Source organism: Myxocyprinus asiaticus, chromosome 9, assembly GCF_019703515.2.
Source record: "Myxocyprinus asiaticus isolate MX2 ecotype Aquarium Trade chromosome 9, UBuf_Myxa_2, whole genome shotgun sequence".
NCBI classification, from domain to species: domain Eukaryota; kingdom Metazoa; phylum Chordata; class Actinopteri; order Cypriniformes; family Catostomidae; genus Myxocyprinus; species Myxocyprinus asiaticus.
Genome location: NC_059352.1, coordinates 41,133,520 through 41,145,123, shown reverse-complemented (window position 1 = coordinate 41,145,123; position 11,604 = coordinate 41,133,520). Strand labels below are relative to the sequence as shown.

The 11,604-nt window shown below is 40.4% G+C and overlaps 1 protein-coding gene and 1 non-coding gene across 2 annotated transcripts; both read left to right on the top strand.

Annotated features, from left to right (window-relative positions):
- The first annotated feature begins 4,787 nt into the window (after positions 1-4,787).
- Positions 4,788-4,869, top strand: trnas-cga (transfer RNA serine (anticodon CGA)). Its single transcript has one exon. It is a non-coding gene; the product is annotated as a tRNA-Ser (tRNA).
- Positions 4,870-4,899: 30 nt separating this feature from the next.
- nabp1b (nucleic acid binding protein 1b) lies at positions 4,900-6,913 on the top strand. The gene is made up of 6 exons (XM_051707061.1): positions 4,900-5,345; positions 5,611-5,749; positions 6,009-6,080; positions 6,163-6,250; positions 6,343-6,409; positions 6,559-6,913. The coding sequence occupies exons 1-6, from the start codon at positions 5,252-5,254 to the stop codon at positions 6,747-6,749; spliced, it is 651 nt and encodes a 216-aa protein (XP_051563021.1). The 5' UTR covers positions 4,900-5,251; the 3' UTR covers positions 6,750-6,913.
- Positions 6,914-11,604: the final 4,691 nt, after the last annotated feature.

The window sequence follows — 11,604 nt, the reverse complement described above, 5'->3', positions numbered from 1 at the left end:
TGATATGGTGTTCTATGAGGTTTGTACGACTGGGAAGGCACGAGAACATGTCGGAGAATTCTCTTTGCACCCGGGCCACGTCCATGAATTGCGACGGTGAGAGGTGGTCTCGACAAGTGACCGGGGCACCTCGATTGGCTTTTACATTTACCTCCGGCCCAAGCTCCTCCCTCTCTGGAACCACCATCACCAAAGAAACGGGGACCACCTCCCTCCACAATTTTAAGAGGTTGAGGTGGTAAATTTGCCGTGGTCTGCCCCATCTGTTTGTTTAACCTCATAATCGACTTCCCCAACTCACCTTGTGACCACAAAGGGCCCTTGCCAATTTGCAAGTAATTTAGAGCTTGATATGGGTAGTAATACAAGGACTTTATCTCCCGGTGTAAATTCCTGTAGCCGAGCTCCCCTGTTTTACAGCTGGGACTGACATTTTTGAGCCTGTAGCAAATTTTCCTGTGTTAATTGCCTCAATGTGTGGAGTTTTGCTCTCAGGTCAAGAACATATTGAATTTTGTTTTTGCTGTTGGAAGGCCCAATTTTCCCTCACAACATCTAAGACTCCACGAGGCTTACTCCCATACAATAATTAAAATGGGGAGAACCACGTGGAGGCTTGCGGGACCTCTCAAACTGCGAATAACAGGGGTTCAAGCCACTTATCCCAATTCCAAGCATTTTCGTGCACAAACTTACGAATCATGTTTTTCAGGGTTTGATTAAACTGTTCAAACAAGCCATCCGTTTGCGGGTGGTACACACTTGTCTGAATCTATTTAATGCTCAATAATTTAATGCTCAATAATACAGCTCACATAGTGTATGTGATATGAAAGAAGTGCCCTGATCAGTGAGGATTTCTTTCGGAATCCATACTTGGAAAATCATTCTGAAGAGTGCCTCCGCAACACTACATGCTGAAATGTTGCCCAAAGGTACTGCTTCCAGATATCGCATTGCATAGTCCACCAGAACCAACACAAACCGATGTCTGTGTGCCGTCCACTCTAATGGCCCGACGAGGTCCATACCAATTCTCTCAAAGGGAGCGGACGCAATGGTGCTCTTGGGATGGCCAACAGATTCACTAGCATGCTGCACACCACCTGCGAACATCCCAGTGAATGCCCAACCAATAAAAATGGGCCATTAGATGGTTTAGTGTTTTTCTCGCCCTAAGTGACCAGCCATCGGATTATGATGAGCCGTCTGGAATAACATTTCCCGCCAACTCTTTGGTATCAACTTTTGGGTTGTATCCTCTTTTTGTACCGATCATTTATAATAGAGAAATACGGATATGAGAGTGCGATGCCTGGCTGAAGATGCTGACAAGATGCTGAAGATGCTCACTTTCACTTGGTCGAAGGCGTGCCTAAGGGACTCGTCTCGTGTCTGCTCTAGAGGGAAATCCCCGGAGGGGAATCCTCTAAAGGCTGGGGAAGCCGAGACTTCCCCCTCCCTTTCATCATCCTGACGTGGAGCTGACGTAGACAGCCCTGGCTCTGCCTCCCCAGCCAGCACATCACAAATCCCACATCGAGCTGCTTCGTTACAGGACCCATCTGCACAAATTTCCCTTAATAAAGTGGTAAACACTGGCCAATTCATACCCAGGATTAGTGGATGGGTGAGGCAGGGACTAACCGGCACCTCGACACTATGCGTTTGCCCCCGGAATTGAATTGTTACGGTCACTACCGGATAATCGTGGATATCCCCATGCACACACCTTACCTTCACCTTGTGATTCACACCCAAAGCCTTGTCTTGAACCAGGCATTGATGGATGGAAGTTTGGCTGCAACCCGAATCCACCAAGGCCTGGTATGTACCCCCTTGATACTCACAGGTATGCGGTATGTCCCAGCTTGATCGGGGCGGCTTGTGGCATGTTGGGGAGCCAGACCACAGTCCCCAACTCCATCAGCAGGCATTGGTCCTGGAAATGCTCAGGCTCCCTGCAGCGCCAGAAAACCAGCCCAGGCTCCACGCCCACACCCGCGGTGGCAGATCTGTCAACCTGGGAGTGAGAGTGGAAAGGCAGGGAGTGGGACAGAGTGAACTGGCAGGCTGCACAGACTCCGCAGCCAGGGAGCCAGTTTCAGAGGGGGAACTCCCCGTCTCCGGGGAGGAGGGATTGGATGGAAGGAAATAGAAAGGGTAGAAGGAAGGGGCAGAGGAAGAGAGAGAGATAAAGAGGGTGGCTCGCTGGCCCCCGGAAAGGCTGCCAAATGGTCCTCCGCCAACTGGACGGCGTCGTTCAGCGATGCCGGGCGACGGCACTGGACCCACTCCACAGTTCTCATCGGCAAATGGGCAGTGAGTTGCTCCAGTACCATCAGATCTATCACACCCCCGACATCGCAACCCTCCTGGGCCAGGACCCACCTCCGGCAGGCATCGCAGAACAGCTGAGCATACACAAACGGATGGCCGACCTCCTCCAGTCTCAGGGAACGGAACCACTGGCGGTGTTGTTCCGGTGTTCGCCCGAACTGCTGAAGGATAGCCTTCTTCAGGTCCTCATAGACCAGGCGAGTTTCCGCTGGAAGCTGATCAGCCACGAGTTGTGACTCCCCTGAGAGCAGCTGCAGCTAATGAAGTGCCCATTGAGACTTTGGCCAGCCTGAGGCAGTAGCCGCTTGTTCAAATAGCCCGATGAACCTCCAGCTTATCCTGGGGTCCCATCTTCGTCAGCTGCAGATGAGACATGGTTGCTGCCTCCGGGTCCGTGGCTGAAGATCGATCCTGGATCACCAAGCTCCGTCACGCCTGCCAGTCCTCCACTTGGGCCCGGAGGAGTTCCTGGAATCGCTGTTCCTGAGCCAGGAGGGCTTGGTGGTGAGTTTCTTGAATCTCCACAAGGGCACGGATGAGTTCATGGCGACACACTTCCTCCTTTAATGCCGGGTTTCAGCACCAGTGTAAAAGAATCGGGTTCTTGGGGTGAGAAAGGGGGAATCCGGAATGGTGAATTTCAACTCAGAGTATGTTTATTTACTAATCAAAACAAAAACACTCTCTCGCAACACTCTCGTGCCACACAGGCTCAGCGGGTGTGTGTGCGGGTCTCTCTCCTCTACTGGCATCTGGCTCACTTTTAACTCTGTCTTCACTCACACTGCAATGACAATCATTGACAGGTGATGATTCTTACCATTCTCATCTCCTGATCTCACTCTCCATTCACAAGCCGGTGCTCGACCACACTACCACAGGCTGTTTTATATAAAATAACAGAAAGAAGTGGCTTTGATATGACTGGCAAGGGTCAAACCTCACACTTTCATACACATAATACTGTATATTGATATAAATAGGATTTACTGAGCATGATATATGTGTTGTTAGTAAGTGTCGTTACAAAGAGCATATGGCGATCAACCACAACATTAAAACCACCTGCCTAATATTGTGTAGGTCCCCTCATGCCACAAAACAGCACCAACCCATTCTCACCACAGTTGTACAGAGCGGTTATCTGAGTTACTGTAGACTTTGTCAGTTTGAACCAGTCTGGCCATTCTCTGTTGACCTCTCTCATCAACAAGGCATTTCCGTCCACAGAACTGGATGTTTTTTTTTTTGTTTTTTTTTTTTTGTTTGTTTTTTTTTTTGTCACACCATTCTGAGTATATTCTAGAGACTGTTGTGTGTGAAAATCCCAGGAGATCAGCAGTTACAGAAATACTCAAACCACCCCATCTGGCACCAACAAACATCCATGCGATCATCTACTCAGCCAATCGTGTGGCTGCAGTGCAGTGTATAAAATTATGCAGATACAGGTCAGGAGTTTCACTTTATGTTCATATCAACCATCAGAATGGGGGAAAAATGTGATCTCAGTGATTTTGACCATGGCATGATTGTTGGTGCCAAACAGGCTGGTTTGAGTATTTCTGTAACTGCTGATCTTCTGAGATTTTCAAATACAGCAGTCTCTAGAATTTACTCAGAATGGTGCAAACAAAACAAACAAACAAACAAACAAACAAACAAACAAACAAAACATCCAGTTCTGTGGACGGAAATGCCTTGTTGATGAGAAAGGTCAACAGAGAATAGCCAAACTGGTTTGAACTGACAAAGGTAACTCAGATAACCGCGCTGTACAATTGTGGTGAGAAAATATCATCTCAGAATGCAATTCTGAGATGCGGGTTGGCGCTGTTTTGCTGGTGCGAGGGGGACCTACACAATATTAGGCAGGTGGTTTTAATGTTGTGGCTGATCGATGTATTTGTAGTGATAAATGTGCCTTACCTGCTGTTTCATGTTAACATTTAATTGTTAAACCCCAAGGATAGGGCTATTTAAGTAATGTAAAGATTCCCAACCGTTTCAATCATTTTAACTGTCTTGAATTTAATATTATTAATTTCTTTATCAATGTTATGTGATATTTAAAACTTTCAGAAATATCACTCTCCCTGTTTCAAAACTTTCCAATGTTGTTCATCACAACAGACTGTTTCACGTTTTATGATGAGCTCAAATACGCGCCCTCTCTTACAAACGACTCGTTAGGTTCTAGCGCCTCCTAGTGTTGTGACGACACAAGTAAAAACAGCAGACAACAAAATAAGCAAATATAAATCTTTATATGTAAACCAGCCTTAAAGCTGAACGATTTAGTATGGTAATTCTGTCGAATAAAGTGTTTTATTCCTGCCAAATACTGTTTATTTGGGCCGCAGTTTTTTGTTTTAACATTATGATGAGAAGCGTTCCAGGTTACGATTAAACATTCATGTATACTATATATACTATTTCACATTACAGTCACGGTGGCCGAGAGGTTAAGGCGTTGGACTCGAAATCCAATGGGGTTTCCCCGCACAGGTTCGAATCCTGTTCGTGACGATGTTTTGTTTTGAATTTCAGCAATTTACATTATTATATGTCTTAGCCGCTACAAAATCCACAAATTAATATATGTGTGAATCCGAGGTGGTTTGCGTTGGTGCATGTAAAAAGATTAAGTGTGTTCGTCTAGAAAAGTTATTTCACCCTCCATCCACCTCTACACTACTCCACAAATTTTTGGGGGAAATTGTCTTCAACGCCTTTTGGACGATTTTCAGTTTCGTGTGCAAGACCCGTTCAGAATTCGGCCAAATCAGATCACATGGAAATGGAGGTAGCCTATATAGAGGCCTGGTGAAACAGTTACCTGAAAACAAGAGGCTTATTAGTTGGTCGCTAGTTTCCCTCTTCTCAATTCTTTATTTACCGTTTATTTAGAATGGCAAACGCACTCAACGAAAATGTGTGTCTGATTAAAGACCTCAAAGCTGGAGTAAAAAATATTAATTTAGTTTTTATAGTCCTGGAAACTGGTAAGTCAAACTTAAATGGAAAACGTTTCCTTTTGTCGACCAAACAGGGCCTGTTTGTTGCAGCACTGCATGATGTCTAGAGACTCTTAACTACAGATTACACAGTTTGAGGCAAACAAGATTACAATGGTTAACAAATATCTAAAGACAGGCTAATGTTTTTTCCAGAATCGAAATAGAGGTCAACCAATATTATTGTCAGAACCGATACGCATTCATATACTTTTAAGTGTGTTCTCCATCTCTGTGCTTCTTTATGTATCAGGTCGAGTGTCTAAGACGAAAGATGGTCACGAAGTGCGTTCATGTAAAGTGGCCGACAGGACCGGAAGCATTACCATATCCGTGTGGGACGAGGTGGGCAGCCTCATACAACCAGGAGATATTATCCGACTCAATCGCGGGTAGGAAAGGAGTTTTAATTTTATCTTTAATAATTATATTAATTCATTGTTCAGCCTTTTTTCCACTCACTTTCATTTGTTGTGCACCATTCTTGTTTAAATCTAAAATGCATTCTCTAAATAGCTATCAATAAATATCTAATCTGATTGGGTTTAACATCTTTTCCTCAACCTCCATCATAAATGAGAGCAAGTGAATTGTAAACATTTTACTGAATATTTTGATTTGCTTTATTTTTTGTCTTATATACAATTTCAGATATGCATCTCTCTTCAAAGGCTGTCTTACGCTGTATATTGGGAGAACAGGGGACCTCCAGAAGATTGGGGAGTAAGTCCTGAACTGTGCATTACAGTGCATGTGACAGAGACTGTGATGACAGTAACCAGTCCATTCTTGCTTCTGTTGTAAGGTTCTGCATGGTCTTCTCAGAGGTACCAAATTTCAGTGAGCCCAACCAAGAGGTGCTGGCAAAAATCAACCAAATAAACAACACACATGTGAGTGCAAAAGTAATGCTCAGAGACAGAAAACAAAGAGAAGAGCACTGTGAGAACGAAAGTACAGAATGGTTTTTTTGTTTGTTTAACAGGTAAAATCAGAAGCTCAGAGCAACACACCTGGTATTCAAAATCCTGGAACACCTGCTGGACCTACAGGTTTTTGAACGCTTGAACATTTATTTGACAAATGCACTTTTTTTTATTGCTGGTTATTTTCTATGGCTGTCACTTTAATAGTAACAAAACATTTCAGAACCTGTTGAATTAGTAGCCTACTTACCTTTAATGCCCTTTGCTTTTCGCAGCAAATGACTCCCCTGTGTTTTTTCCTTCTCCTGTCACTCGAGAGAACTCATTTGGTGCAAGTGGTCATCAACTGAATCGTATCCATTGGAAAAGTGGCAGTCGTTCCCCAGTTTCAGGTGGAGGACAGGGCCCAAAACCCACCATTACCATCACTAATGGAAGGGACCCTCGTCGAGTCCTAAAGAGTTGAGCATGATATCTCACATAACTTTCCCAGCATTCTAGGTCTGTTTAATTTTCTATGCCTGAGTGAATGCTGTTTTGTATTTCTTTTTCATTTTTCCCCCTCTCTAAAGAAACTTGTTTGTTGATTAAGTTTACTTGCTCTTTTTCTCTGGAGAAGATGATATTTTGCAGAACAAAAAAAAATGTGTAAAAAAAAAATATATATATATATATAAATATATGTCACTTAATATAATATTGTGCTTTTCCAAATAAAGTCACTTAAAATCATGAATTTGTGCTTTCATACTATGTTTAGTCTAATTATAGATCTTTTTGTAAACTTTGCTTTTTGTATTTTTTGTTTCTGAACATGCTATCCAGAGTTAGAGGTTTCCCTTTTTTTTTTTTTTTTTTTTTTTTTGGCTCTTGAAGACTTTGCTTAAATATATATATATATATAAGTATATATTTAATGATACCTTGTATATAATTATATTTAAAAGGATAAAATGTGATTATCGCCACTTAACCCACATTTTAAAAATATGTTTTTACTATATTTATACTATATATCTTTACGACAATGAGCAAAACGATTTTGGGATACTGCATTAAGTCTTTTTTTTTAATTTTTTTATTGAGAACCAGGTTGGGAACCAGGGATATGCATCATCAGACAGGGATGGAAATAAACACATTTAGAGTACAAGATGTTGCCAAGACTTCAAATGTGTTCGAACATGGCTGTATATACAGGTAAACAGAAAACAACTGACAGATTATCATGAGAATAATCAGTAACAAACATTTCATGATTTTAGCAGTGAGTATAGGGAGCTGCCGCCATTCTGTAGGGTATTAAATATGTTGGTTGAAAGTGATCCTCCCTCTCTTTATTTTTTTCCCCCCCGCAAACTTTATTTGCACATGCACCAGAAACAATATGTAGTATAGTATATTCAAACAGAGACAGCAAGTACATAATACTGTAGTCTAGACAATATGAAATATTTTAGAATTTTATATATATATATATACATATATATATATATATATATATATATACAGTTGAAGTCAGAAGTTTACATACACCTTAGCCAAATACATTGTAACTCAGTTTTTCACAACTGCTGACATGTTTCATGCTGTAGATTCAAAAGAACCGGCTCATCTAAATCGTTCTTTCGGGAATCGGACCATACCGCAAGCACTATCTGTTTCGCTGTAGATTCAACAGAGCCGACTCATAAGAGTCATTTGTTTGTGTGTTTTACGCTTTTGACCCAGTAGAGGGCAGCACTGCTGCAGAAATGCGCTGCTGGAAACCGTGTCATAGAGCAGTGTTTCCCAACCACTATGCAAGATTGTCAGGTGTGCCGTGGAAAATTATCAAATTCCACAAAATAAATACATGCATGAAAAAAAGAATAATAATTTCGGGGATCCAAACTCCTCACCTATCGGAGAAATTCGCCGTTTTTAAACCATAATCGGTCACTTTTGTGATTGTGTAGAGCAATGGTTAATGAGTAAAAGTGACATATTTATACGCGTTAAGGGTCTTTCACATGACTCGCGTCAGCGCTGCGGAATACACTGAAGTCTATGAAGTGACGCCACTTTACACCAAAGTGTTTTTCACACACGTTTGTGCTTCACCAATAATGTCTTTGAGAGTACTAAACGACTAGAAATATTTAAAAACTATCCAAATTTCTTTAAATTAAATATTACCCCAGTTTTTGAACTAATTTAAATTCACCAAGAAAACGCTTAGACCTAAACATAAACGAGTCATTTTATTACTTTCTGCTATCAAAGAAACTGCAAGCTTTTTTCTCTCTTCCAAATACATGTTTTCAATGTTTATTGTGCACACCTCCCGCTTTTTTACGAGGCATCCCTGTAATTTGTTGTGGCATTGCAAGAACAAATCTACAGATTAGAAAAGAAGCAAATTTGTTGTTTTTTCATTACCCATTAACCCTCTTGCCACCTGTGACCTCACACAGCCTAGCCTACCTATGTGATTTTTTTTATTTTTTTATTATTTTTTTTTTATTATTTTTTTTTTTTTTTTTTTGCATAGCCGAATTTCAAACATTACAAGTAAACGCTACTAAGACGAAAAGGAAAAATATTGACGATGGTTAGCCTTATGAGGGATAAAAAGTGTGCCGTGGCAGAAAAAAAGCTGGGAAACACTGTCATAGAGTATTTCAGTCCGGTGTTCCAAATTCACGCAGGGGAACCATTAACAGAACCGAAAGTCATGAAGATCATCCGATTCCGGTATTTTGTAAAGAATGGAACCAGTTCTGAACAAGAACCGATTCTCGCTTCCCAACCCTACTTGCTACATATAAAAAAAAAGACATGATATACAGTTTTGGAAACACCACATACAGCACAGAAGTGTCAACCTTGATTTCAATCCTGTATGTCCCAGACCTAATCTAGATAATAACACTTCTTCCCTTCTGTTTCCTCCCTGACAGTTTACCCTCCCTACTGACTGTATGATATTATAACACCACCTTTATGTATTACTATTTTCTCATCTTCTTTGCCATTCATTTATTAACTACTTCTTTATTACCAATTTTGCCTCTTTTCACATAGGTACTTTGACATCCACCTCCCTTTTATCTATTGCTTCTTTTGCTAGTTTGTCAGCAACCTCATTCCCAAATACCCCAGCATGCGCCAGCACCCAACAAAATACACCATGATACCAACCTCTTTCAATCTGTGTAACAATGAATATATTTCCATTAATAAGTCTTCTCTATCTGATCTTGTGTGTAGTATACTTACTAAGGCCGAAGAAGAATCTGAGCATATTACCACTTTGTTCGGTCTGACCTGCTCGATCCATTGCAATCCTACTATTATTGCATTTAATTCTGTAGTGTACACAGACAGATCATAGGGCAATTACAAACTCATCCGTATTTTAAATTTAGGAACAAATACTCCTACTCCAACCTTTTGGTTGGTAGGTTCTTTAGAACCATCTGTAAACATTTGCAATATTGAATAAAATGTCTCATTCAGAAAAGCCTTTACCTCATTTCCACTATCCTTCTTTGGGCGTTTCCTGGGCCTCTAGTAAACTTAAGTCTATGAGTGGTTCTGGAACCTTCCATGGTGGAGCACCAGAAAGAGGCACATTATGAGAGAAGCTCTTATTGTCAGTCACATTCCTTGGCCCATTCTCTGTACTTCCACCTAAAACTATTTCCTCCATTACCTGTATAATCCCAGCAATCCTCCAGTACTTTGCGGGTACGATGATTACCCGCTGATCCTTGAAGATTTACCCAGTAAATCATTGTCAGTTTTTACCCTCATAAGATCTAGAGGCATCTCTCCCATTTCTACCCCAATTGCAACTGTAGGGGATGATTTTATCACTCCACAACATATTCTTAATGCTCTATACTGTGTAATATCTAGTCTTTTCAATAAAGACTTGGTTGCCGATCCATATACAATGCAACCATAATCAAAACAACAACGTATTAGAGCTTGATTTATATACAATGAATTACGACTAGCTCCCCAATTGTAACTAGTAACTGTATGCATACAATTTATTATCTTTTTACATTTTGTTTAAATTTTACTTATATGCCACTTGCAAATCAACTTTTCGTCAAACTATAAACCAAGGTACTTAAATACTGGTACTCTTTCCAATGATTGATCATATAATTTCAGTGTTAAATGGTTAATCTGCTTTTTCTTTGTGAATATCATACATCCATGGACCATTCTTCCACTTCTTTAATCGCCTCCTGTACGCCTTTAACTACATTTTTTATATTTCGACCTCTCTTCCATAATGCCCAGTCATCCGCATAAAGAGCCGATCCCATTTCTGGCTTTATCAAAAACATAATTGATCATTAAATTAAACAGTACTGGGCTGATTACACTACCCTGAGGAGTTCAATTTAGAATGTCATAAAAGAGAAAATCTAATACCCAGTTATAAAATTTACCACCTATTCCAATTTCATTCAGTTTAATTTGTAATCCTTCCCTCCACAAAATATGATTTGCCTTATCTACATAAAAAAAGACTACAACCAGGGATTCTTTCATTACTCATGCATTTTTTTTTATTTCATTTTCAAACAACACCTGGGGCCTCATGTATAAAACTATGCTGAGATTTCTTCCTAAAAGTGCGTACGCACAAAAAAAAACAATCAGATTTATTAAACCGTATGTATGCCAGCACCTGTGCACAGTTCACTTAATAAATCCCAGCTAGTGGAAGACTGTGTGAACATGCACGCGATTCATTCCCCACCCCAACTCCTCCCCAAAATAAACATATATGGAGTGTACAATGCCTGTTTTTACTATGCATATCCTCATCTGCATACAATTACCATATGCATTTCACCATCCAGACACGTGATTACAGCGTTTAACGGTACCAGAAACTCTATTATAAGAGATAAGTCTGTAAATGTCACATGTGCCCAAAGGTTAGATGCTGCACCATGAAGAAACATTATTTATTAAGATATTAACTTGTTTTCAAAGAATACATCTTGAATATCCCTTGGCAAAATGTTTTTATCTTTGCAGGTATACATCTAACCCAAGCAATTTTGCTTCTCAGAAAACTTTTTAAATAATTTTAAGGGTGTTTTTATTGAGAAGTTAAATATTTAGTACTGGAAACAAAACGAAAATTATTAAAATTCTTTGTGCAGCATTGCCTGATATCATCGGAGTACCAAGATTTTATATTTGACTGGTATTTTATATTTAAAAAAAAAAAAACAGCTGAACAGCAAATGTACTTTTCATAATGTTTTTATTAGACTAGAATGGGGGTTTCATTGCGATGAGGGTCG

Excerpts from the sequence above, each read along its gene's own strand:
- nabp1b (XM_051707061.1), top strand. The coding sequence starts at position 5,252 with ATGGCAAACGCACTCAACGAAAATGTGTGTCTGATTAAAGACCTCAAA. Across the intron at positions 5,346-5,610 it reads TTTTATAGTCCTGGAAACTG|GTCGAGTGTCTAAGACGAAA; the intron begins GTAAGTCAAACT and ends TTTATGTATCAG. Across the intron at positions 6,410-6,558 it reads AACACCTGCTGGACCTACAG|CAAATGACTCCCCTGTGTTT; the intron begins GTTTTTGAACGC and ends TGCTTTTCGCAG.